We start from the raw sequence: 25930 nt of genomic DNA on the forward strand, positions 1-25930 counted from the left end.
ACGGATGTGCTGAAAGGCACAAGCATGGCCCGTACTAGATCTTCCCTAATTCATGCAATCTCTCCAGTGAATAGGATAATCTCTAAATTCCTGCCACATTTCAAACATGCTATTCTACAAATATCCTTAACAAGCCTTAGAGAATACCAATGCAGGGTACTCTGTGGAAGCTGCACTCTGGCCTACATGAAAGGCTGGCTTTTTCCCTGTGTCTGCACCTGTTCTTTTCCCAAACATGGTACTTTTTAACTTAATCTCCTACACTCTGTTCCTACCCAATTATGGCTCTTTCTAGAAAATCAAAACCGTTCTCAGAGACAGAAATTTTCCCCCACAGGAAACATTCAAAGGCTCTCTAAATGGAAGGTGACCGCAGTAGGAAGGGCTGCTGTGCACTCGCAGGTCAAGTCAGTCTCTGAGCTGGCTCCTTGCCTCTTCCAGGCATGGCTGTTCACACTCACCTTGCAGTGCTTTTGTGAGAATTCGATGCAGTAACCCTTGGTCAACACCTAACACAGAGGGCAGTAGTTAGAGCACTCTCAACAAATGCTTGTCATATTATAATAGGAGGGAGACAAGTAAAAATTTTGTTGCATAACAATGAGGTAAAGGGATAAGAATGCACACTGGAGCCACAGCAAGCCAAGTTCTATGTGTGTAACCAACCTCCTGTCTCAGCCCCAGAGTGCTACTCACTTGCTGATATTATCCCAAAAGCTTGAAATTTAAAAACAGGACTTGATGAGTACTTGTTGTGGGATGCCTGAGCAGTTAAGAGCACTGGCTGCTATTCCAGAGGACCCAGGTTCAATTCTGGCACCTCCACAGCAGCTCAAACCTGTCCTTTATTTCAGTACCAAGGGAGCTAATGTTCTTTTCTGTCCTCCTCAGTACGCATGTAGTACATAGGCAAAACACTCATACACACAAATTATAAAAAAATTTAAAAAATCAGACTTGCAAGTTCTCCATCTCTCTTCTGGTTCTCCCTCCTCTCTTGACTCCCCCTTCTTTTGCCCGTTCCATCCCCTACCGTACAAACACTAGGTGGAGGCAGGGGAATGGAAGAGAGCACAATGGGTGAGAGAGATGGAATTTCAATGAGATAGAGAAGGTTTTGAAGTGATTGACACGTTTCCTGGAGAAGGGATAGCAAGCCAACTTTCAAAGCTGCCACAGGAAATGTGGTTACTTTTCAAAAATGGTCAATTAAAGGGAGGGGCAATGACCATGGCTACAGCTTAGCTACACACATCAGGATCTTGGGAGAGTGTTTGTCTTTCTGTTCCCATTACCTGGAAAGGCTTCTGCATTTGGGGAGGCTAGTCAGCTGGCATGTGACCCCAGGCTATTCCTTCTGTGAGAGGCCACTGAAACTGGGACTCTCAAGCAAGCAGTCACTGTAGTAACAGTGTCTTTCCCAGAAAACAGGGTCTCCAGGGACAGATAACCATAAAAGCACTGCCCTATTCCCAGACATGTTTATGTTGGCCTGATAGTGAGGGCACTCATTTAGGTAGTCAGTCCCCCTTGAGAGCCATAACACAAGGTTGCCTTAGAACAGAAAAGCTCACATTGCTCCATGATTTTAAGTAATCCCCATTTCTGAGCTGTATCATTTATCCTAGATGGGCTTGGTAAGAAATGATAAAAAATAATGTGTTTCTTATTGGGAATAGAGTCTTCCCTGGGATATTTTTGTTTTCCCTGGAGAAGATTGACACTTAACAAGCACATACAGCCAGATTTTACCAGCCTCCTACCACACTGGAATTCTTTCTGACAATATCACCCATTCTTGCAGCCAACGTCTAGTTTCTCGCTTCTCTTCTTTCTTTTTTTGAAAATCATGTATACTCTGTATACATAATACATTTCACTTAAACATTTTAAAGCATATATAATACATTTTGTATACATCTTGAAAGTCATTCAAAGATAAATATTCAGAAATTGTTTATACGTGGCCTGAAGGATAAAATATGAAAATGAACCATGTAAATTTCAGGTATAAAATAAAAGTTATGAACCTTGAGCCCATAATATTGTTGCATGGAGGCCTGCTTGTTTGTCCCAGCTGCCCGGCTAGCTTAGCCCCAAAATAAGCACACAGAAACTATGTTAATTAAATTACTGCTTGGTCCATTAGCTCTAGCCTCTTATTGGCTAACTCTCACATCTTGATATAACCCATTTCTATTAATCTGTGTATCACCACGTAGCAGTGGCTTACCGGGAAAGATTCAGCATGTCTGACTCAGGCTCTCTCTGACTCTGCTTTCTTACTCCCAGCATTCAGTCTGTCTTCTCTGCTTACCTAAATTCTGCCCTATCAACTAGGCCAAGGCAGTTTCTTTATTCATTAACCAATGAAAGCAACACACAAACAGAAGGAACTCCTACACCATAATATAATAGTCTAAAATGAGCTTTTAGCCACACCAAGGAAAGAGAAAGCAGTTTGGAGAATGGAGAGACATTTGTGAACAAGTGATAGTTAAACTGGAATCAGAGTAAAGTAAGGGAAAGCAAATAGAGAAAACCATAGGGAGACTAGAGATGCGTGAAACACTGGCATAATTCTGGCACCGACAGAGGCCTCATTGCCAGAGCACGGCCTGTTTCCCCAAAGCCAAAGCTGACACACTATAGGCATGGGTCTATCCCAGTGGCCAAGGCTGAACTACAGCGAGACTGAAACAGAGGAAAGAAAGATCTAAAGAAAATGCAGTGTGGAGTTGTTCACTCCATAGATAAGAATTGCTAGGTCTTGCAGGACTCCCTCAAATGTGACTTAGATGGAAGAGGATAGTCTTCCCTTTCGGATCCTACTCAACATTAGCTCCAAGCACTGGGAAGTAGTCTATGCCTTAGTATCCAGCGATTCTCCATGGACCATGGACCGCTCACCCTGTATCATCAAAGGAGTAGACAGCGGGAAGCACGGGGCACAGGTAACAGGGCCTTAGTGAGAACGTATTAAGGTGACCAGAACTTGACTCAGAAAAGGTACCCACAGCAATGGCTGGAATAAAAAAGAAAGTCACCAAGATTTTAAGTGGTTTAAAAATAAATCAGGTGATGAAAAAGTGGAAGGTGCCTGGGGGGAAAAGGCGGACCAAAAGGGGCGGGGCCTATGCCGAAGGGCACAGTTAAGTGTCTGGGGCGGGTGTAGTAATACGAGCGGAGGGGCTGTGTCTCCGGCACCTGGCCGCCCGCATGGCTAGCTTATGCCCCAAAATAATTACACGGAAACTGTATTCTTTTAATCACTGCCTGGCCCATTAGTTCCAGCCTCTTATTGGCTAGCTCTTACATATTGATCTAACCCGTTTCTAATATTCTGTGTAGTACCATGAGCTGGCTTACCAGGAAAGATCTTAACCTGCATCTGTCTGGAGTGGGAGAATCATGGCGACTCACTGACTCGGCTTCTTTCTCCCAGCATTCTGTTCTGTTTACTCCACCCACCTAAGGGCTGGCCTATAAATGGACCTAGGCAGTTTCTTTATTAAATGAAAGTAACTCCTCCATCATTTCCCCTTTTTTTGTTTAAACAAAAAAGAAAGGCTTTAACTTTAACATAGTAAAATTACATATAACAAAATGGTTATCAAGCAAGAATTACAGTTACAATATTTATATCTATTTTATCTTTTATCATAACTAAGGAAAATTATAACTATAACTAACCATTCTTCAACTCCATCAAAGACTCCAGAAGGATATAATATTACCTAAGTAAAAAAGAAATAAGAAATTTCAAACTTTAGAAATGACAGAGACATCTCGCTGCCTGGACAGTCACCCAAAGTTCTTTTGTACCGTTGGGGCATCCGTCTTTGGCCTTCAGGCCCATAGTATCCAGCAGACTCTTCCATGAAGCAGGAAATTCCAAAGACAGTTCAGTCACTTTTTGCTGTGTCCTGCAGAATGTCTCGCAGACTCTTTCACGAATCAGGAACCCCAAAAGAACATCTCACCTTTAGGCAAGTTCAGCAGTCCTCTCTCTGCGGGTTCTCTGTGTCGTTTATGCATCAGTCCAGGCAAGAGCAGTTTCTTGCCCAAATGTCTATCAAACTCCATAAGGAGCCTCTTCGATGCCCATCATCCTCTTGAAGTAGATTGGTGCTGCCATGAGCAGACATGTCTCATTGTCATGAAAACCCTAAGCTATTAAAACATTAAATGCCATTTTCTGTAGTCTTTGAAAGATATGAAGTATGCCTAATTGAAATATATCTCTATATATCTAGAAAATCTAACTAACGTGACTACAAGCTTGACTATTATTTATGATTATCCATTAGCAACCTATATTTCCTAATTATACATTACATTTTTAAATGAACTATACAATCACAATACCGTAATCAAGATCAGAAATACATATACATATAACAAAATTGACCTTAAAATCCACACCAATGCAAATTATTCATATCTACATCATATCCTCCTTTAAATGTAAAAGAACATTTATAAACAATATTTGGGAACATGGGCGCAGTTTTTCTCTCCAAACTGCTTCCTGCTGAATGGGGGCGCTGTATTCAGATCTTTCATGGTGTAACCTGTGTGTCAGGGTCATCTCAGTCGGCAGTTGAGTGAAGTAATTTTCTGAAGGTGTTCACAGCAACCTTTCAGGAGGACGTGGTCTATCATACCATATTGGTATAGACGCAATCCACAGAGTCTCATCCTCTGTGAAAACAAAAGAAGACCCTCTCCAAAGCATCATATCCTTAGACCCATATTCTGAAATCATAATACCCTTGTATCCATTCTGGTTTAGCTTGGCAGCCCATATAATGAAATGTCTATCTGCACTTAGCTCCTTTATAGTCAAAAATTTTAAAGAAAACACAATAATACAAAGAATCCAGACTCTCTGTGAATTTTCCATTTTTACGTGGCTTATTTTTCTTTATTTCTTTTAATCTATAACTATCTGTACTCTGTCTCTTTAAAGACTTTACCCTTTTTTTAAGACATTAACTTTATTCTTTATATATATTTTTTCTCTCTCTCAAGCCTACGTACATTCATCCAACAGTGTCTGAATCAGTTCTATTGTGAATCTGTAATTTTTTTACTATCCAGGAGCATTTCTTAAAATGTTAAGCACTTCTTAAAAACCTAAGTTGCACCATGTACAGATAATACGGTACTGCCTGTGTCCTGCCCAGCTGAAACCTTAACTGTGCTGTTATTATGGTAATTACGGTAGGTCCTGCCTGAGACCAGCACAGTTCAGCATGGCGGAGCTGAGCCGCTCTGCCTCAGAGCCATTTGGTGCCCCTGAGCCACACACAGTTCCAGGCACAGAGCAGTCCATATTGCCATCAAGCAAGCCGTAGCACTTTACTCCAAATGTTCCATTCAAAAGCTCTGTCTCCAGCAGGAGCCAGACAGAGATCGTGATGGTGGCACAGCCCAGAAAGCCGGCATTTTAAAACAGCCAGTTTTTTCCTGTTGCTGAGTCAGGACAATTTCTTTGCCGCATGCAACCCACAAACAGCAAAAAGCTGTCTTAAATTTTCTCTGTGTCCTTTTTAAGCCCTCTCAGGTTTTACGTGGAGTTCATTAGCACATTGGGTGCCACTCTGTTGTAATATGAGCTGCAGGGCTGCGTCCCCAGCACCCAGCCGCCTGCATGGCTAGCTTATGCCCCGAAATAATTACACGGAAACTGTATTCTTTTAATCACTGCCTGGCCCATTAGTTCCAGCCTCTTATTGGCTAGCTCTTACATATTGATCTAACCCGTTTCTAATATTCTGTGTAGTACCACGAGCTGGCTTACCAGGAAAGATTTTAACCTGCGTCTGTCTGGAGTGGGAGAATCATGGCGACTCACTGACTCGGCTTCTTTCTCCCAGCATTCTGTTCTGTTTACTCCACCCACCTAAGGGCTGGCCTATAAATGGGCCAAGGCAGTTTCTTTATTAAATGAAAGTAACTCCTCCATCAGGCGGGAGCTGAAGGACCAGATGATACTAAGTTTATGGACCAGTTAGTGGGTGTGGCCGCTGTCTGTTTGCCTTTGCATTCCTCTACACCCAGATCTCAGGCCTCTATAGCCTAGAGGGCATCCTTCCTGCTCAAAGAACACTGCAGCCCCAAGGCAAGGGTCGGTGGCAGCAGCTGTGGGAAACGCCAACACTGCTCTGGGAAGCACTAAGACCGGGGCTGGATACTGCCCAGGGTCGGGATCTACTGACCCTATTGGGCACTGTGGTAGCACCGGGTGTCCTGTCCTGAACTCTCTACAACACCCCTTTACCTACCCGCTGCTCTGGGTTGCCTACTTCTCAACCTGCCAGGTGGGTCACGTGTTCCTTTATTTCCAGAGGGATTCCCTGCTACTGGAGACGGGCTTCCTGGCTATCCTAGTAGCCCCACTGAAGAAGCCTTCCAACCACAAGGCCCTCCAGGGTGGATTAGCAGGGGCCTTACCCCATGAAAACCTCCCATTCTGGCTTGTGTTCTGGCTGCTCTTTCGACTCATGTCTGCCGCTGATGTGGTCAAGCTGACCATCTGCTCCCCAGCATGGTGGGGACTTACCGGGCCTGCCCACACCAGCTGCCTGGTTTGTCCACCACCTACCTGCCAGTCTGGCTGTACAAGTTCAGTGTGGTGGCCACCTTTCTCAACGAGATCACAGAAACCAGTCTGCTCTTTGCTCCTATTCCCCACCTACGGTTGACCGCCTTCTGTGCTCAGGTATTATTACAAGTCCTGATTAACATTACAGGTAACTACAATTTCTTCAACCTGCTAACCTTGGTGCTTACCACTTCCCTCCTGGACAACCGTTACCTGCCTGGCCTCAGAAGCCACAAGAAGATGCCTACCTCCTGGCCTAGGGCCCTGCTGACCGTTCTATCCCTATCCGTACTTGATAAGCCTAGTACTTTCCTCCTACATGGAGCCTGGGATCCGCGGGCGGCTCTGGATTGGGGCTCATCACCTATTCAGTCTGTGGAGCGTCTACAGCTGGCCAGCTCATATGGCCTCTTCCATCGGATGACTGGTCTGAGTGGGCAGCCTGAAGTGGTGCTGGAGGGCAGCCATGATGGACAGCACTGGACAGAGATAGAATTCATGTACAAACCTGGAAATGTGAGCCGTCCACTCCTATCGTGATACCCCACCAGCCACATCGTAATTGTAAGATGTGGTTTGCCGCCCTTGGCCCAGATACTCACAGCCCCTATTTCACCAGCTTGGTGCTACGTCTCCGGCAGGGCAAAGAGCCAGTAATCTACTTGGTGCTGAACCACATTGCCAAGTACCCCTTTCATGAGCAGCCACCCACCTACCTGCGGGCCTAGGGCTATAAGTACTGGTTCTCAAAGCCCAGGGAGCAGAGCCAATGGTGGCACCGCCAGTGGGTAGAAGAATTCTTCCCACCTGTGTCCCTGGGGCACCCAACGCTGGAAATGCTGCTGCAACAGTTTGGACTTAAGGATAAGAGTCCATTCCGGGCCCGAAGCTCAGGCAACGCTCTAGCTCAGACCCTGAACTGGGTGCGCACGCAGCTGTCTCCTCTGGAGCCTTCCATCCTGCTATGGGGGCTTCTGGGCTGTGGTGACTGACAGAACTGTACAGACTCTGCTTGCCCCCTGCCCATTCCAGTCCTCATAACTGTCTAAAGAGGAAAAAATGTAAGCAAACTTCCAAAAAGGATTCCAAAGCTGCCTCTGAGCGGGCTGCTGTAGCCCCAACAGCAACAGCAGTGACGCTGGGGCCTCCCGGAGGAAAAAATAGCTTGATGTGCCGTCAGCCAGCCACTTGTCCGATAGAGTAGATCCTCAGAATCCCAGCCCATCTCATGTCACCGCGCAGCCACTGTGACTTGGGCAGGCCTGCCAGGGCAGATGGAGCTTGACGTGCCACCCCTGAGGACCGCTGGTGTTACCTTGAACACCGCTGTTCCTCTGCACCAACTGCGTCTTCCACCGTGTTGGCAGCCAGCCCGGAAACGGGCAGGTGGCCTCGCTCAGGACTTTTCTGGAACACTGTAATCAGTGCACCGTGGATGTAGAGGCCTGAGTCTGGAGCCCTATCCAACCCCGCTGTGGAGGGCATGAGCTGGATTTGCTGAGGCTGGAAGCCAAGGGAAGTAGGCACATGTGATGGTGCCTACCTGCCCCTCGGACTGTACCAATAAAGGCACCATTTGTACATAAAAAATAAATAAATAAATCAGGTGATAAGGCTGACAAAACAATATTTTCCAGCTTTAGTGAGAAATGACTGACAAAAACGTAGGTGTGTATGAGTGAGTCTGTGTGTGCATGTGTGTGTGCGTGCATGTGCGTGCCTGCGTGTGTGCATGAGAGTGAGAAAAAGAGGGTGAAACTTCATGTTCTAATCTGTGACTCTGTTATGAAACCGCTGGCAGAAGTCAATCAACACATGTATCATCTCACATAGCTGCCATTTCTCTAATGAGGACATTTAAGGTCTCCTCTCCAGCAATTTCAAGTGTACAATAATAATTAACTATTATCACCATATAGTCCATGACATTTACAGAAGAAAAAAACCACATAGTCTAAGTCTTCTATCATCCCCTGTCTGGGAGGGGTGAACTTGCTTTTTTATTGTCAGTTTCATTCATTCTATGAATTTAACAACTTTATAGCACACAAATAAATGAGATCCCTCTGTATCTGTTTTTTCTGTGTCCTGTTTATTTTTCTTAGCATCAGATTCTATGATCACCCATCTGTTACCATTAGCTACATTGTATCACTATAAGGCTGAATAATATTCCAGAGAGAGAATGGTACATTTGTAATCCACTCCTCTATTGGTAGACACACACAGTGTCAAGGCTGTTATGAGGAACCCTGTGGAGAACATGGCCGTGCGGATGACTCTTCAGGACCTGACCTCATTCCCTTCGGCTGGGTGCCCAATAGTGGGACTGATGGATCATACAATAGTTGTTTTTAATTTTTGGAGACGACTCCATGCTGTTTTCAGTAATGATGACATCTTTTTACATTCGCACCCATACATACAGAAATCCTCGCTGACACTTGCCATCTCTTTAATTTGTCTTTTTATTGTTTTATAATAACTAACAGGTGGGAGGTATCATCTCACTGTGGTTTAAATTTCCCCGATGGTCAGTAACACTGAGCATCTTCTCATGTTCTCATGGCCCATTTGCAGGTATTCTGGGAAACGTCTAGTCAAGATTCTTATCCAGTTTTTTTAAAACTAGTTTTGTTATGGTTTGTGAGGATTTGAACAAGTCTAATATGAAGTAGTTCATAGCCCCATATGATTTACAGAAGGCCTTAGGATAATGCTGAAATACATAGAGTTCTCTAACAGCTGAGACAGACCTGGGGGAGAGGCCATACGTGGTGAGAGACAGAAGGATTTAAATCCAAATCTGACTGCCATGCCAACTGTTGCCATTATTGCCCTTTCTTGTTGATTAGGTTAGTCCTAAGACAGGAGTGTCAACAGAATCACTGAGGAGATTCAAAATCTCACTCCTGGCTTTTCAGAATGAGAGCAGAGAGCTCTGCACAGTGTTTAGAAGTCTGTCCATGCCTACTTCCTCTAAAGCTTTCCCAGACTCCCCTACACTAGGTTTGGATACCACTGGGCACCACCCCATTGTTCCTTCTCCCTACTCTATGCGAAGTCAGGGAATCCTACAGGACTCATCCTGTGCACTGGCCCAAAGGGTACTTCAGGAATTTTATCCTGGAAGGGTTTCAAATTCAAATGGGCCATGGATGCTACCAATCTCTGAACACAACTCAAACTTGATGGGTTGCTATGAAGTCTATGATTCTGAACGGCCTTTCTCTGGATGTCAGACCAAGCTCCAAGGAGCTGAGTGGAATGATTCCTCTCTGACCTCATCTTCCCTGGAGACAGATGCTGCTGCCACAACTCTCTGTGCAGGGAGATAAATCTCAGTCCCTCCAATGCAGAGAGAAGAGCTTGGAACAACAGCCAGAGTGAGTATCTATGCCCCAGAATGGTGTTTTCTTCACTTCCCACATTGATGGCTGCTGTATCTCAACCTCAGATGGTGGTATGAGTGGGAGTGGGGCTGGTGCCAAGGAAAGAGAAACCTTCTGGAACTAGAAACAGTAGAAACTGGCAGATAGATTAGCCAAAGTCCTGGAGTTTATAGCTCAGATATGAATTGAAAACTCACGCTGTATTTACAGTATCATCTGAAGAGAGGGAGTGGATGAGAAGTGTGTCTGGTTCTCTTCCCATCTGAGCACTTGTCCATCCTCCCCACTGTCCTTGTCAACTTTGGATTTTTCCGTAGACATTCAATCCTGCTTCTACTCTTCCAGCTGGGAAGGCCCCAGCATGCCTAGCTGTTGGTACAGAATCAAACTAACTGCAGGGTCTCTCTGGTCTAAGATGGGGAAGAGAGCTAGGCAGGCTCAGCTCTGCTCAGGTTGCTGGTCTTCAGTGCTGTCCTCTTGTTTCTCTGTGCCCTCTGGGTCTTCTGAACCTTCTTTTTTATTGATTTTATTGAGCTATACATTTTTCTCTGCTCCTCTCACTTTCTCTTCCCTCCCATTCAACCCTCTGTCATGGTCCCCATGCTTACAATTTACTCAGGAGATTTTGTCTTTTTCTACCTCCCATTTAGATCAGATCCATGTATGTCTCTCTTAGGGTCCTCATTGTTTCTAGGTTCTATGACATTATGATTTGTAGGCTGGTTTTCTTTCCTTTATGTTTAAAAATGACTTATGAGTGAGTGTATATAATAATTGTCTTTCTGGGTCTGGTTTACATCACTTAATATGATGTTTTCTAGATCCAACCATTTGCCTGCAAGTTTCAAGATGTCATTATTTTTTTCTACTGTATACTCCATTGTGTAAATGTGCCACAATTTTCCTTATCCATTCTTCAGTCTAGGGGCATTTAGCTTGTTTCCAGGTTCTGGCTATGACAAACAATGCTACTATGAACATAGTTGTGAAGCTTCTATAGATAAAAATCATTGTTTTCTTTTAGGTCCCAAGGAACAGAAAAAGCAGCAGCAGCATTAATGAGGGGCCTAGAAAACACACATAACCGATCAATACATTACAGTTCTCAGTCTCTGTTAAGCCCAGTTCACCTTATGTGGCAAATGACTGATTTGCTTTTGTCCTTATTAAACGGCCCAGTTGTGCTTTTACTGGTCCCATGTTGTCTAGAACTGAACAATGTCCAGGTTCATTTGTTGTACTTTCATTGTGAGTCCCACAACCCACCACTGTTCAAAGCATATGTGCCTCCTTCCAGGTGTCCAGTTCACATCCAGCCATCAGGACGCTCCTCACTATGGGGTCAGTCTTGATAGCCTTTGTTTTATGTTCAGGAATGAATTCTGTCATCCCTGCTTCAGCTTCCCAAAGGCACTACTTGGAATAAGTTGTTTTATTTTAGATATCATTTTTATTTCTTACTTCTAAAATCTTGACTCCCAAAGGCCTGGATAAAATTGAAAATATGTATCCTATAATTTTAGTTCATACTAGAAACAACAAAAACTGTCTTGATTCCAATATGCCTCCCTCCCTCTCCTTCCTGCACAGCACTGTGCATGCCATGACTGGTGGCCTTTCTTTTCCACAGCTCTCTGTGCGGCGCTCTTGGCGCTTGTGGTCTAGTAGCCCTGGGAGGTTCTAATTAAATATAACATTTTCCTATTGGGAGGATTACTGCTACGAAGAAGATATCTCTAGATTTTCTTTCATTCTTGCAATATAAACTATAACACCCAGTATAAGCGACATCTGCCTGTTCACTGGTATTTATTTCTGGCAACATAAATACTTTTACATAGTCTTTTAAATTTTTCATAAAATATTTTATCACACACTGAAATATATGTCTGTTTTCCATGTTTACTTACTTCTGTTCAAAGATTGTGTTTACAATTCCACTGTTAAAAGCATCACATGTTCTTCAGGTTCATATTTCTACTTAACTTTGATTATTCTTTTTTTTTAAAGAATTATCTATTTATTATGTATACAACATTCCTTCCATGTATTGCTTGCATGCCAGAAGGGGGCACCAGATCTCATTATAGGTGGCTGTGAGCCACAATGTGGTTACTGGGAATTGAACTCAGGACCTCTAGAAGAGTAGTCAGTGCTCTTAACCTCTGAGCCATTTCTCCAGCCCTCTTTTTAATTAATTCTTCTAACTGTTAGCCTTTGGTAACAGAAATTTTTCAACCTCATACTACTTTGCTATTTATATTATTCTTTTCTTTGCTCTGCCATTTTGATTTTAAATTTCTTTTTCATCAAATTATTTTCACTCTGTCTGATCAATCCATTCTTTTATTTTCGAACTATTTAGAAAACTTTGGTACAGAATTCTTTTTCATTTCTTTTTTCATTATTGAACTTCCTATGAGTATGGCTTTTTCTTTTTAATTTTTTATAGATTTTTAATGACAATATTGTTGCATCTCTTCTGTCCTTCACTTTCTTCCCTCCATCCCTACCAAGTACCTTCTCTTGAATCCCACCCGTGTCTCACAATGCTCTGGTAGCCTTTTCTTTGATTATTCCTGGTATATATGTGTGTATAAGTTTGCAAAAAATATATGAAAAAACAACTGACTGAGTCCATTTTTGTTATTTGTGAGCATGTTGTCTCAAGGTTGTTCACTTCATATTGAACAAGCAGTGAGGGGCTCAGCCCTAGAGGTAACAATTCTTCCTCTCCTAGCAGTCACCAGTTGCCTGGAGTTCTTGCCTGGAGGTGGGACCCATGCAATTTCCCCTTCTACATAAATATGTTCATTGATATTGCCACAATTTCAGTCCTATTTATGCAATCATTTCTAAGAGAGATTATAGCAGTAGACTTCCTGGAATTCTAGCTCTTAAAATCCTCATTGTTGGGTTCATTTGTGAAGAGAATATTGTTTCTCACATTTAACTATTACTTTGGTAGTCATTGGGTTGAATTTAGAGTTTCCTTTTATTTGATATTTATTATTTACTCAATGTGAGGGAGGAATACCATAGAGTAGATGTGAGATCAGAGGTCAGATGGATGGTTTTGGTCTCTACTTCCAACAAATTGCATCTGGGAACAAGGTCATCAGGCGTGGCAGCAAGTACCTTTACTCACTGATCCATCTGACCAGTCTTATTTCCTCCTTTAAAATTTTTATTTATTTTAGAGACACTGCATTTCTAAATACGTTCCGTATCTGTTGTGTTCATGCTTGGAAGTGTGTCAATAGATTTTACACCAACGTTTTTGCACTAACTTCAACATTTTACTTAGGTTTATACAGAGATTGAACAGACCACATCTTCCTAGATCCCTTCACTGTCTCCAACGATGCTCCCTTCCCAGCCCTTCATCAACATCTCCTTCTTCCAACCACAGTCTTTCCTCATGACTGGCATCCCAGGACTAGAGGCTGCCCATGGCTGGATCTCCATCCCCTTCTCCTCCATGTATGCTGTGGCACTCACAGGAAACTGCCTCATCCTCCTGGCTGTGAAGAGGACCCACAGCCTACACCAGCCCATGTACTACTTCCTGTCCATGCTGGCCCTAAGCGATGTGGGCCTCAGTTTTTCCACACTGCCTTCCACCCTGGCTGTGCTCTGGTTTAACTATCGTGTGATCAGTTTCCACACCTGCCTAATACAAATGTTCTTCCTACACTCCTTCTCCGTGGTGGAGTCTTCAGTACTCTTGGCCATGTCATTTGACCGGTTTGTGGCTATCTCCAACCCCCTGCGTTATGCGTCTGTCCTCACTAATAATGTCATCATCAGGATTGGGGCTGTCATTGTAGCTCGAGCAACTCTGTCACTATTCCCAGTGCCCTTCTTGCTGAAGCGACTGAACTACTGCCCTGGCAAGATTCTCCTCTCTCACTCTTTCTGCTTCCATGCTGATGTCATGAAGCTGGCCTGTGCTGATATTACTGTCAACATCCTATATGGACTCTATGTGGTTCTGTCCACAGTGGGTATAGATTCCTTGCTAATTGTTATGTCCTATTCCTTGATTCTTCACACAGTGATGGGTCTAGCCTCTCCCAAGGAGCGTGTCCGTGCCCTCAACACTTGTGTTTCCCATATCTTGGCTGTCCTGGTCTTTTACATTCCAGTAATAGGTGTGTCCATGATTCATCGTTTTGGGAGGCACCTGCCCCACATTGTTCATGCCCTTGTTGCCTATGTGTACCTTGTGGTGCCTCCTGTGCTCAACCCCATCATCTACAGTGTCAAGTCCAAGCCCATCAGAGGGGCCATGTTCAGGGTACTAAGAGGAAAAGATCAGAGCTGATGACACTGGATGTTTATGGGACTTGAAGACTGTGAAGTGGTTGGGAAACAGAAACAGCAAAGTGGGTCAAGTCATACAAATGGCTTTCTTATGGACACCAACAATAATAAGTATAAGAATGTAGTAAAGTTATTTCTAAAATTGTTTCTATGGTGCTAGGGATCATTTCTAAAGCCTGTAACACGGTATGGAGTCCCTCTACCACTGAGCTACATTCTCCTACCTGAAAATGTGTTTTGTTCATTTATCACCTCATTTATATCACGCATGTTTTCTTTTTTTATTTTTTTAATTCATTTTACATACCAACCACAATTCTCCCTACCATCCCTCCTCCTTCTCCCCCTGCACTTCCCCCCACCAACTCCCATCCACTCCTCCCAGGGGGAGTCTACAAAGCCTGGTACATTCAGCTGAGGCAGAACCAAGTCACCCTCCCTTGCATCAGGCTGAGAAAGGTATCCCACCATAAGGAATGTGCTCCAAAAAGTCAGTTCATGCACCAGCGATAGATCCCAATCTCACTGCCAAGGGCGCCTCAAACAGACCAAGCTATACAAAGTCTCTCCCACATGCAGACGGCCCAGTTTGGTCTCATGCAGGCTCCACAGCTGTCCCTCTAGAGTTCATGGCTTGGTTCAGTTCTCTGTAGATTTCTTCCTCTTGATCTTGATTCCCTTTGCTCATATCATCCCTCCTTCCTCTCTTCAACTGGACTCCCAGAACTCAGCCTAGTGCTTGGCTGTGGAGCAGAACATCTGCTCCCACCAGCTCTATCTTCAGCAGGATGAAGGCAGCCTATAATAACAGTTAGGGTATCACCACTCCAATTACAGGGAAAGGGCAGTTCAGGCACCCTTTACACTATTGCTGTGGGTTCCTTGGAGTTTTCCTAGTACCAGGTTTTTTCCTAATCTCATAATGGTCCCTTTGATCAAGGTATCTCTTTCATTGCTGTCCCCTATCCATCTTTCCCCAAGCTTGACCATCCCATTCCCTCGTGTTCTTATTCCCCCCCATATCCTTTCTTATACTTCCCACCTATGCCTCCAGTGTACCCAGGAGAGCTCATCTATTTCCCCGTCCCAGGGTGACCCATACATTCTTCATGAGGTCTTCTTTGTTTAGTTTATCTAGTGCTGTGGGCTGTAGTCTGGTTATCCTCTGTTTTACACCTAGTCTACTTATGAGTAAGGACACACTGTGCTTGTCATTCTGACTGTGGGTAACCTCACTCAGGATGATGTTTTCTAGTTCCATCTATTTGACTATAAATTTCATGATGTCATTTTTTTTAACAGATGAGTAAATACTCCATTGTCAATGTTTTCTAGCACTACTTTAGATTCCAGCAACAAAAAAATAGTTTACATGTTGCCTTGCTTTGTAGACCTTAAATTTCAGTGCATATCTGAAATGTCTAAATAGAAAAACAGTTTATTAAATGTGATGTAATAGATACATTGTTTAAAGTAGGTACAAAGTTCTGGGGAAGCAGACAAACAAGTATCTGTTTATTATTGTGTCCTTTCTATAATTAAATTTGAATAATTATGTTATAAAATATTGCTAGGATCATTATACACTAAATAATACATGTCACAATATGTTACAAATGCCAATAAAAATTGTTCATTCTAATAGTTGAAATAGCTATTGATTTATTTATCCCAACAAGCTTTCCTGAATTTATTCTATTCTGACTCTTTCTCACCTGAGAGATATGTACACAATCCTGGGCATGCATGTATACAAAAAAAAGTATTGAAACTAAATATTTATTGGTAAGAAATCATGAAAAAATTTTTAAACATTCTGTGTTTGGCATAAAATTTTATCAGTTATTAAACATGACATTAAATTTGCATATTAATAATATTTTTCACTTAAGTAAGTCTCAACTGAGTATCACTGTGGGAGCTCCTTCTGCCAATAGCCTTTAAGATACTAACTTATTTGGTTATGAGCTCTTATACTATAAATGAAGCTGTAAAGCATGCACTCACTCTCTCACTTCCAGCTGCTAGATTCTGTTCCTGTTCCCCATTTGTGCAGAATGCTGTGATCTAGGACAGTGATCTGTTAGTCTACCTTAAATAAATAAAAAAATAAATAATTATATGTAATTCTGAACTAGTGTGGGATTATTTTGTAACTTCCGTCATCATCTGGTGCCCAAATGTGTAGATTGGTTTGCCAGCCTCATGGCACATTGGGCACAGACTCTCCCACCCACGGCTCTATCCAACACTCAGATGCAGCATGCTGCTGCTCAGCACTCCCAAGCTCATCACCTATATGCTGCCACTTGGCGAATTACTCACCAGCCCACCTACTGCTGCCTGTGATCCACAACTCAAACTAACAGAAAACTTTGGGTTTTCTCTTTATCCTGGGCCACAACTCTCTTAATCATTTAATTGCCTTAATAACTGCTCTTAATTTGTTAAACAAAGCATTTTTTCAGTACCCAAGTAAGCAACACGTGCTATTTGCTGATGCTACTGTATCTCTCAGCCATGTAGCATAGCTGCATCACCCACTAACAAACAAAGATTATTACACCTACTCCAATTCATTGTAATTGCCTTGAGACAGGTAAGATCCAAAAAACTACAAAAATTACTTATGCCATAACTATCCAGGAGTTCAATAATTATTTGCTTATGCTATTGGTGGTATTCTACAAAACTTAAGTAATTTTCCTTCTACATCTTTTTATTTGATTCTAGGAATTATCTTTGTTTATCATATTATCTCAATAAAAACATGGTTTGATAACAGGGCCAAGAATGAGGCAATTTGAAAAATAATACAGTCTTGACAGGCTAATAATGGACAGTCAGTTGAGAAGATCAATACTATGGAGAGGTATAGCATCAATTTGACAGAATTATCACAAAGAATTTATGTTGTAGAATTTAACACTTGGAATATGTTGAAAATTATGATAGGTTGACAGATAAGATATCTCTCCAGGAAGGTAATATGCACACCATCAAAATTATATCTAAGGATGAGATGTTATCTTTACTGGACAAGTTTCATATGTTGAAATCCTCCATGGGGGAATTGGAATAGAACACTAAACAGGATTTTCAGACTTAACAAAAGGCAGTTGTAAAAAGAATTGAAAAGATCGAGGAATTTGTTGAAACTGATGAGCAGGGACAGAAGGTACAAGGACAAGCCAGACCCTGGGATGACTTACCCAGAGTTTTAACTGCATATCCAGTAACTTCCACAGAAAGACCATCTGTCACAAAGTACCCTAAGGTTGTCAAAGAATATTCATAGGAACCAATATATATGAATGATCTAAAAGAAGCAATAGTTTCTTATGAACTACATTCACCTTTTGTCAGGAAAATGGTGAAAATGTGGGCTTCAAGCAAGAAGGGTATGCCATACGATTGGCTACAATTAATCTCAATGGTCCTAGAAGATGGATCTCAACTGCTTTAGAAGTGTTATTGGAGAGAAGAGACAAAAATTTGAGAACAAGGGAGATTTGAGAATTCCCAAGATCAAATTCTTGGCAAGGGTCATTACTCTGATCCTCAGGAACAGGATTGCTATAATAATTGCACCTTGTCCATGTAAAATGCAGCAGCTTTAAATGCTTGGGACAGGATTCAGGAACTAGGAAAGAGAGAACCCTTTAGTGGCTTTTTACAAAGATATACTAAGGCTGTACAAGTAAAAGTAATATACCCAGAAGCAAGACATATACTTATTGAATCTTTGGCTTTTGAAAATGACAAATTAGAATGCAAGAAAATTCTTGAGCCTATAAAGGTCAGATCAGCACCAATAGATGAGTGGATCTTGCATACAATTAATGTTGAAACGTTTGACTATAGTACTGAGGCTTGGGTAGGAGAAGCGATTTCCAATGGTATGAAGACACACCAAAATGCCAAGTGTTTTAATTGTGGTAGAATGAACCTCTAAGAAAGGACTGTAGACAAGGAATTCATAGGAATAATGTCTCCTTTAAGAATGGCAAGAATAGGAGTACTCAGCCTTCTGGTATATGTAGGAGGTGTGGCACAGACAAAAAAAATGGACCAATGAATGTAGGTCAACAAAACACAGGCAAGGCAACCCAATACCACTGGGAAACTCCTTGGGGGGCCTCTCGCAGGCCCCCATATCAAGAAAGATCCAGTCATTCCCAGTCACTGTTGAGAACATGTCTCACCAGGAAAATTAAACAATTCAGTGCCTACTATAAAAAATCATACTGTCCTAGATGATGGAATAGACATGGAAGATGAATCAAGTATTCCAGTAGGAAATAAAGAACATGTATTTTGGCAGAATTGTATAAATGATCTAAAACCAAAGTAAATTTATGGGGTTATGACCTATTGCAGCAATGGAATGCCCAGGTTAACATTCCTGCAGTCCCAAAATTTCATGTTTCTGGGAAGGATATTATAAAGTATTATAAGCAAAGATCATCATCCATTCAGGCTATATAAGAACACAAAGCAACTAGCAAACCTTCAGGGGTTCTAACAGTCTTGCCTTTAAAATGGTTAACTGAGAAATTCATATGGGTTAAACAATAGCCTTTAACAGAAGATAAGTTTCAGGCTTTAGAACAGCAGGTACAGGAGCAACTAGATGATCACCATATTGATGAATCTGCCAGCCCTTGGAATTCTCCTGTATTTGTTGTTAAAAAGAAATCTGGAAAATGGAGAATGGTGACAAATCTAAGAGCTGTCAACAAGGTTATCCAACCTATGGGTCCTCTACAATCTGGAATTCCTCTGCATTCTCTATTACCCAAAGAATGGCCTCTCATGGTTAATGATTTAAAAAATTATTTCTTCACTCTATCTTTACAAGAAATGAACAGAGAAAAATTTCCTTTCACAGTGCCTACTTATAATAATTCTCAGCCTACTAGGAGATACCAGTGAACCATCCTCCCACAGGGAATGTTCAATAACCCTACCCTGGGTCAAAACTTTGTAAGTCAGCCATTGGAAATAATATGTAAATCTATAACTTACCATTACATGGATGACATTTTGTTGTCTGACTCAAATGTGTATACTTTAGAAAGAATTTTTGAAGATGTAAAGAAAGGGGATTACAAATTGTTCCTGAAAAAAATACAAAGAGGAGATTCTGTAAATTACCTAGGTTACAAAATAGGTTTACAGAAAATTAGAACCCAAAAGGCACAAATTAGGAGAGAAAGATTACTCTTAATGACTTTCAAAGATTGTTAGAAGACATTTCTATGACCAGCTGTTGGGATAACACCTGATCTAATAATTCATTTAAACTAAACCTTAGATGGTGGCAAAGACTTAAATAGGCCCATGGAATTAACAACTGAAATCGAATAAGAATTGACTGTTGTTGAAGAAAAATTACAAGAGGCACATAAATAGAGTGAATCAAATCTTCATTGTATTCTAGTCATATTGCCTTCCAGAATTTCCCCTACAGGCATTTTAATGCAGAGGGAAAATATTATCTTAGAGTGGATATTTTTACCACATAAACCAAGTAAAAAATTAAAACCTTATGTGGAAAAAAATCTCTGAATTAATCATAAAAGGAAAATTAAAGTTTTATCAACTAGCAGGTATAGACACAACAGAGATTATGGTGTCTTTTACTACTGATGAAATTGAAAATTATGGAAAGATAACCATGGCAAAGAGCTTATGCTAATTTTTGGAAGAAATTAATAAAATTATCCCAAAAGCAATACACTTAACCTTATAGAGAGAACTACTTGGATTTTTCCCCAAATTGTAAGTGATGTACCAACAACTAGAGCCCATACATTTTATACTGGTGTAAACAATAGGAAAAGCAGTTACAAATCAGAAGAATTAAGTAAGGTAGAACAAAGCCCTTATAAGTCTGTCCAAAATGCAGAGTTATATGCTATTCTCATGGTACTAAGGGAGTTTAAAGAATGTCTCAATATAGTTACTGATTCACAACATGCAGAAAGAGTTGACATGCATATTGAAACTGCTAAATTTATAATTAATTTCACTATTTATTCAGGTTCAGGACATAATCAGAAATAGGCTTTGTCCTTTATATATAACACACATCCAATCCCATAGGGGTTGTCAGGTCCTGTAGTTCAAGGTAATGCAGAAATTGATCAATTATTGATTGGAAGTATGCTAAAGGCCTCAGAATTCCATAAGAAACATCATGTCAATAGCAAAGGTTTAAAGAAAGAGATGTCCTACTTGCTCTTTCTATAACCAAATATCATTACCTGCAGGAAGTAACCCAAAGGGTACTCAAAGGAATGAGATGTGGCAGATGGATGTGTTCCACTTTACAGAATTTGGTAAATTAAAATAAGTACACCACACCATTGACACTTATTCAGGTTTTCAATGAGCAACTGCCTTGAGCTCAGAAAAGGCTGATTCAGTAATCATGCATTTATTAGAAGTTATGGACATTAAGGATATACCTGCACAAATAAAGACAGACAATGATCTAGCATATGTGTCTTAGGAAATGAAACAGTTTTTTGCTTGTTATAATATAAAGCATATTTCAGGTATACCAAACAATCATACAGGTCAGGCAGTTATAGAAAGATCAAATTAAACTATAAAGGATATGCTAAACAAACAGAAAGGGATAGAAAATACTCCTAGAAATAGATTACATAATGCTTTATTAACCCTGAATTTTCTTAATGCTAATGAGAAAGGAGCAACAACAGCAGAGAGACATTGGATAGTAGAATAAATTTTTGTTTTAAATCAGCCAGCATATTTCAAGGATGTGTTGACCTCACAATGGAAACCAGGAGATATGTTGAAGGGATTTTGCTCTTGTTTCCACAAGAGAAGAAAAGCTATGGATACCATCAAAATTAATAAATTTTCAGTTTGAAAAAGAGAAACCTCTTGAGAAAGAGAAATGACAAGTCATCCATATGACAATCATACAGGTAGTTAAAAAAAACCTTATAAGGGTTGGGGCAGATTTTGTTCTTGTCTTTGCAGGAAAATATTCATATTCAAAGAGTTGAGAGACCTTGGACATCTAGATGCCTAAAGATGAAAAGATAATTATATAGAAAGGATCACCAAGCAAAGAGAAATCTGACTTATGATGCTATATCTATCATCTGCATGATAAAATATGATTATCTGGACATGTATATATCTGTACTTAAAAATCAAAGCTGAATTTAGAGTTGGATTATAGCTATCCTTCTCTAAATCCAAGCATGTTGTTAAAAGAAAAATTCAGAATTTCTGTCTCATATCAGGAGGAATCTGGTATGGGACAGAAAGAAGATGGATTTTAAGGAAATATTTTATTTTCTCCATGCCCATTTTGTCTGTATCATATCTTTCATTGAATATATATCTATATGAATGATGCTTAAATTTTCAACAATGAACAATAGATTTTCCTGCAGTAATCTTTGAAGCTTTCAGGAAGAAGATGGGGCCCTACAACAACTTCACCTGTTTGATATGATGTCATGGTGCGGTTAGAGCTACTGTGAGACCAGTTTTTGATGTACCTTCTTACAATATTCTGGCCAGAATGAAAATAAGAACTACAGAAAAACCCCATTGAATACTCAAAGACCATTTGCAATTATACAAAACAGCAACCTTGAAACTTAAACATCATTTAACTTTTATAGTATCCCATAAAAAGAACATCTCCCCCATGACAGTGGGAAGCAATTCTAGAAGACGACGTCCCCTCTCACAACAAAGTTTGTCCTCATGGTTAGGGGCACCATTTATGCGTTGATTATTACTTGTATAGGGTTGGGGGATAGGGTAGAAATATGTAGGACCAGAGATCAAAAAAAAAGGAAAAACTAAAAGGGATAATAGCTAGATTAGTGTGAACGTATTCACACTAATAATAATAATAGTGAGTAATAGAGTGAAGACTTGTAAGCTACTATTTATGGACAATTTACATTGGTATACATTCTTATATGTTGATGCAAGTTCAAATTGTGTTTGTTATATTGCATATGCTCCTATCTCTGTTTGTAATATTTCTGCACCTATACACAGTTATTTTGTCAGATTGTATGCGTGCAAGTTTCTACCTCTGTTTTAGACATTTTGTATATTGATACAATTTTAGGATTTATTTATCATATTGCATTATTTATTTCTATATCTAATCAAGATATTTATACAGAAGCTTTTCAGTTTCAGGAAGTCCATTTATTAATTGTTTCTCTCAGTGCCTGTGCTGCTGGGGTTATATTTAGGAAGTGGTCTCCTGTGCCAATGCATTCAAGTATACTTCCCACTTTCTCTTCTCTAAGGTTCAGTGTAGCTGGATTTATGTTGAGGTCTTTGATACATCTGGACTTGAGTTTTGTACACGGTGATAGATATGAGTCTATTTTCATTCTTCTACATGTTGATACACAGTTATGCCAGTACCATTTGTTAAATATGCTTTCTTTTTTCCATTTGATGTTTTTTTGCTTCTTTGTCAAAAATCAGGTGTTCAAAGGAGTGTGAATTAATATCCAGGTCTTCTATTCATTTCCATTGGTCCTCCTGTCTGTTCTTATGCCAGTACCAGGCTGTTTTAAGTACTGTAGCTCTGTAGTAGACTTTGAAGTCTGGGATTGTGATTCCTCCAGAAGTTCTTTTGTTGTACAGGATTGTTTTGGCTATCCTAGGATTTTTACTTTCTCATATGAAGTTGAGTACTGTTCTTTCGAGGTCTATGAAGAATTTTGCTGGGATTCTGATGGGCATTGCATTGAATATGTAGAATTTTTTTAGTAAGATTGCCATTTTTCCTATGTTAATTCTGCCTACCCAAAAACATGCTAGATCTTTTCACTTTCTGGTGTCTTCTTCAATTTTTTTCTTTAAAGATTTAAAGTTCTTGTCATACAAATCTTCCACTTGGTTGGTTAGAATTATTCCGAGATATTTTATGCTATTTGTGGCTATTGTGAAGGGTGTTGTTTCTCTGATTTCTTTCCCCCACGCTTCTGTAAAGCAAAGGACACAGTCAACAAGACAAAATGACAGCCTACAGAATGGGAAAAAATTTTCACTAACCCCACCTCAGACAAAGTTTGATGTCCAAAATATATAAAGAACTCAATAAACTGGTCATTAAAAGATCACATAATCCAGTAAAAAAAAAATGTAGTACAGACCTAAACAGAGAACTGTCAACAGAGTAATCTAAAATGGCTGAAAGACATTAAGGAAATATCAACTTCCTAAGTCATCAGAAAAATGCAAATCAAAACAGCTCTGAGAGTCCATCTTACTCCTGTAAGAATGGCCAAGATCAAAAACACTGATGACAATTTATGCAGGAGACGTTGTGGAAAAGAAGGAACACTTCTGCATTGCTGGTGGGAATGCAAGCTGGTACAACTTCTTTGGATATCAGTGTGGTAATTTCTAAGAAAATTAGGAAACAATCTTCCTCAAGACCCAGTAATAACACTTTTGTGTATATATCCAAAGGATGCTCAATTGTGCCACAAGGACACATGCTCAGCTATGTTCATAGCAATATTGTTTGTCATAGCCAGAACCTGGAAACAACCTAAATGCCCCTCGATCAAAGAATGAATAAGGAAAATATGGTACATTTACACAATGGAGTACTACATAGCAGAAAAAAATAATGACATCTTGAATTTGGTAAGAAAATGGATGGGGCTAGAAAGCATTATTTTGAGGGAGGTAACCCAGACCCAGAAAGACAATTATCACATGTACTCACTCATAGGTGATTTTTAAACATAAAGCATAGAAAGCCAGCCTACAAACCACAATCCCAGAGAATTTAGATAACAATGAAGACACTAAGAGATACTTACGTAGATCTAATCTACATGGAAAGTAAAAAAATAAGATATCCTGAGTAAAATAGGAACATAAGGACCTTGGGGAAGGATTGAAGGGAGAAACAGGGAGGGGAGCAGAGAAAAATGTAGAGCTCAATAAAAATCAATTAAAAAAACAAAGTCAAAAAATCAAAAAACATATTTATACATTGTTTACATTTTGAGGTCACTGTCTTCTTTACTGCACAGTGGTTTAAAGGTTATTTAATATTCTGATATAAAGTCTTAATCATTAAGTTATAAAGGTATTAAGTATTATAGGTCAATAGTCATGTTTGTTATACTTTTAGTCAAACTAATTAGGTTCTTTAGATACATAGAGATTGTATTCAACATAGATAGGTAATCTTCAATCACTTCAAAGATCTGTAGAACATGGCATTTAAATAATTTACAATTCTGTTGACATGAGACACAATTGCTCCTGGCAGCACCAATCTCCACCCGAGAGAGTGTTATGCACCAAAGATACTATTTGGAGTTTGTCTTCTTCTTGGTACAACTGACTTTGGAATTACCCATGCCTCAACCACTGACAAAGTGCACAATGTCTGGACTGGACAAGCAGGATACAAGAAAAAAGACTGGCAAACATTGTCAAGACAGGGCAAGATAGTTCTGAAAATTTTCCTGCCTCTGAAAATGGTCTGTCAGTTTCTCTAGGCCTTAGCCAAAGTTGGTTGCTTCAACATTGCAAATGAGACTTTGGGTGATTGCTCAGGCAGCCAGTTGTTTCTTCATATACTGCACATTTTGGAAGCTGCTTGATGGCACTTCCTGCCTACTCAAGTAATATTATCTCCCTTCTCAGGTCTTCAATGGAGTTGAAGATTAGATATTCATAGTTACCGTTCTCTTATGATCTACCCAAGCCATTTCCAATACAAGATTTAGACACCTTGGGATAGAAGTTTATTAAAACATAAGGATATGTTTCTTGCTTAATATTGTTTATGCTGGTTGTAATTCTAACTTTATACTTGATATCTGTTTCTAATGTACATAGTTTCGTATTGTGTTTGGAACTCTCTTATTTAAACAAAAGGGGGAGGTGCTGTGGGAGTGCCTTATCTAATAGTCTTTAAGATACCAGCCTACTTGGGCATAGTCTCTTATACTATAAATGCAAAGCATTTAAAGCACAAAGTATGTAAAGCACATGCTCACTTTCTCACTTCTGGCTCTCACTTCTGGCTGCTAGACTCAGTTTTTATTTCCTGTTTGTGTAGAGGACTATGATCTAGGACTATGATCTGGGAGTCTACCCCTAAATAAATAACCCTTTATTTTACACAATTCTGAACTAGTGTATAATTATTTTGTAATTTCCATCATCAGAGTATTTCATACTGCAAGCTATAAAGTATCTTTAGAATTTTTCAGAATTGATGACATCTCTATTTTCTAATGACCACTGCTGAGAAAATTGCTTTATAAATGCATAGAATAAAATGGCAGCAAGTAAACTTAGATTCGTCTCAGAAACTGTTGAAGATTTGGGCCTCACTCCAAGACATCATTGTACACTTTTCATTAAACTGAAGTCAGTAACACAGAAGTATTTTAAATAATGCTAGCATTAATAATATAGATATAATGTGTACTATATTATAATATAATCCAATGATATGCTAATTTTCATGAAGAATGAATATGGTAGAAAAACAGTTAAAAGATTTCTTTTCTGTAATAGAAGCATTAAGTTTTGAAAAGAGAAA

General features: G+C 40.1%; 1 protein-coding gene and 1 pseudogene across 1 annotated transcript; both read left to right on the forward strand.

Moving 5' to 3' along the window:
• Positions 1–2890: 2890 nt before the first annotated feature.
• On the forward strand, positions 2891–7774 carry LOC130879987 (lipase maturation factor 2-like; annotated as a pseudogene).
• Positions 7775–13366: 5592 nt separating this feature from the next.
• Positions 13367–14329, forward strand: LOC130880350 (olfactory receptor 51I2-like). The gene has a single exon (XM_057779339.1). It carries the CDS (start codon positions 13367–13369, stop codon positions 14327–14329), a length of 963 nt encoding a protein of 320 aa, XP_057635322.1.
• Positions 14330–25930: the final 11601 nt, after the last annotated feature.

This window comes from Chionomys nivalis, chromosome 8 (genome assembly GCF_950005125.1).
Source record: "Chionomys nivalis chromosome 8, mChiNiv1.1, whole genome shotgun sequence".
NCBI classification, from domain to species: Eukaryota; Metazoa; Chordata; class Mammalia; order Rodentia; family Cricetidae; genus Chionomys; species Chionomys nivalis.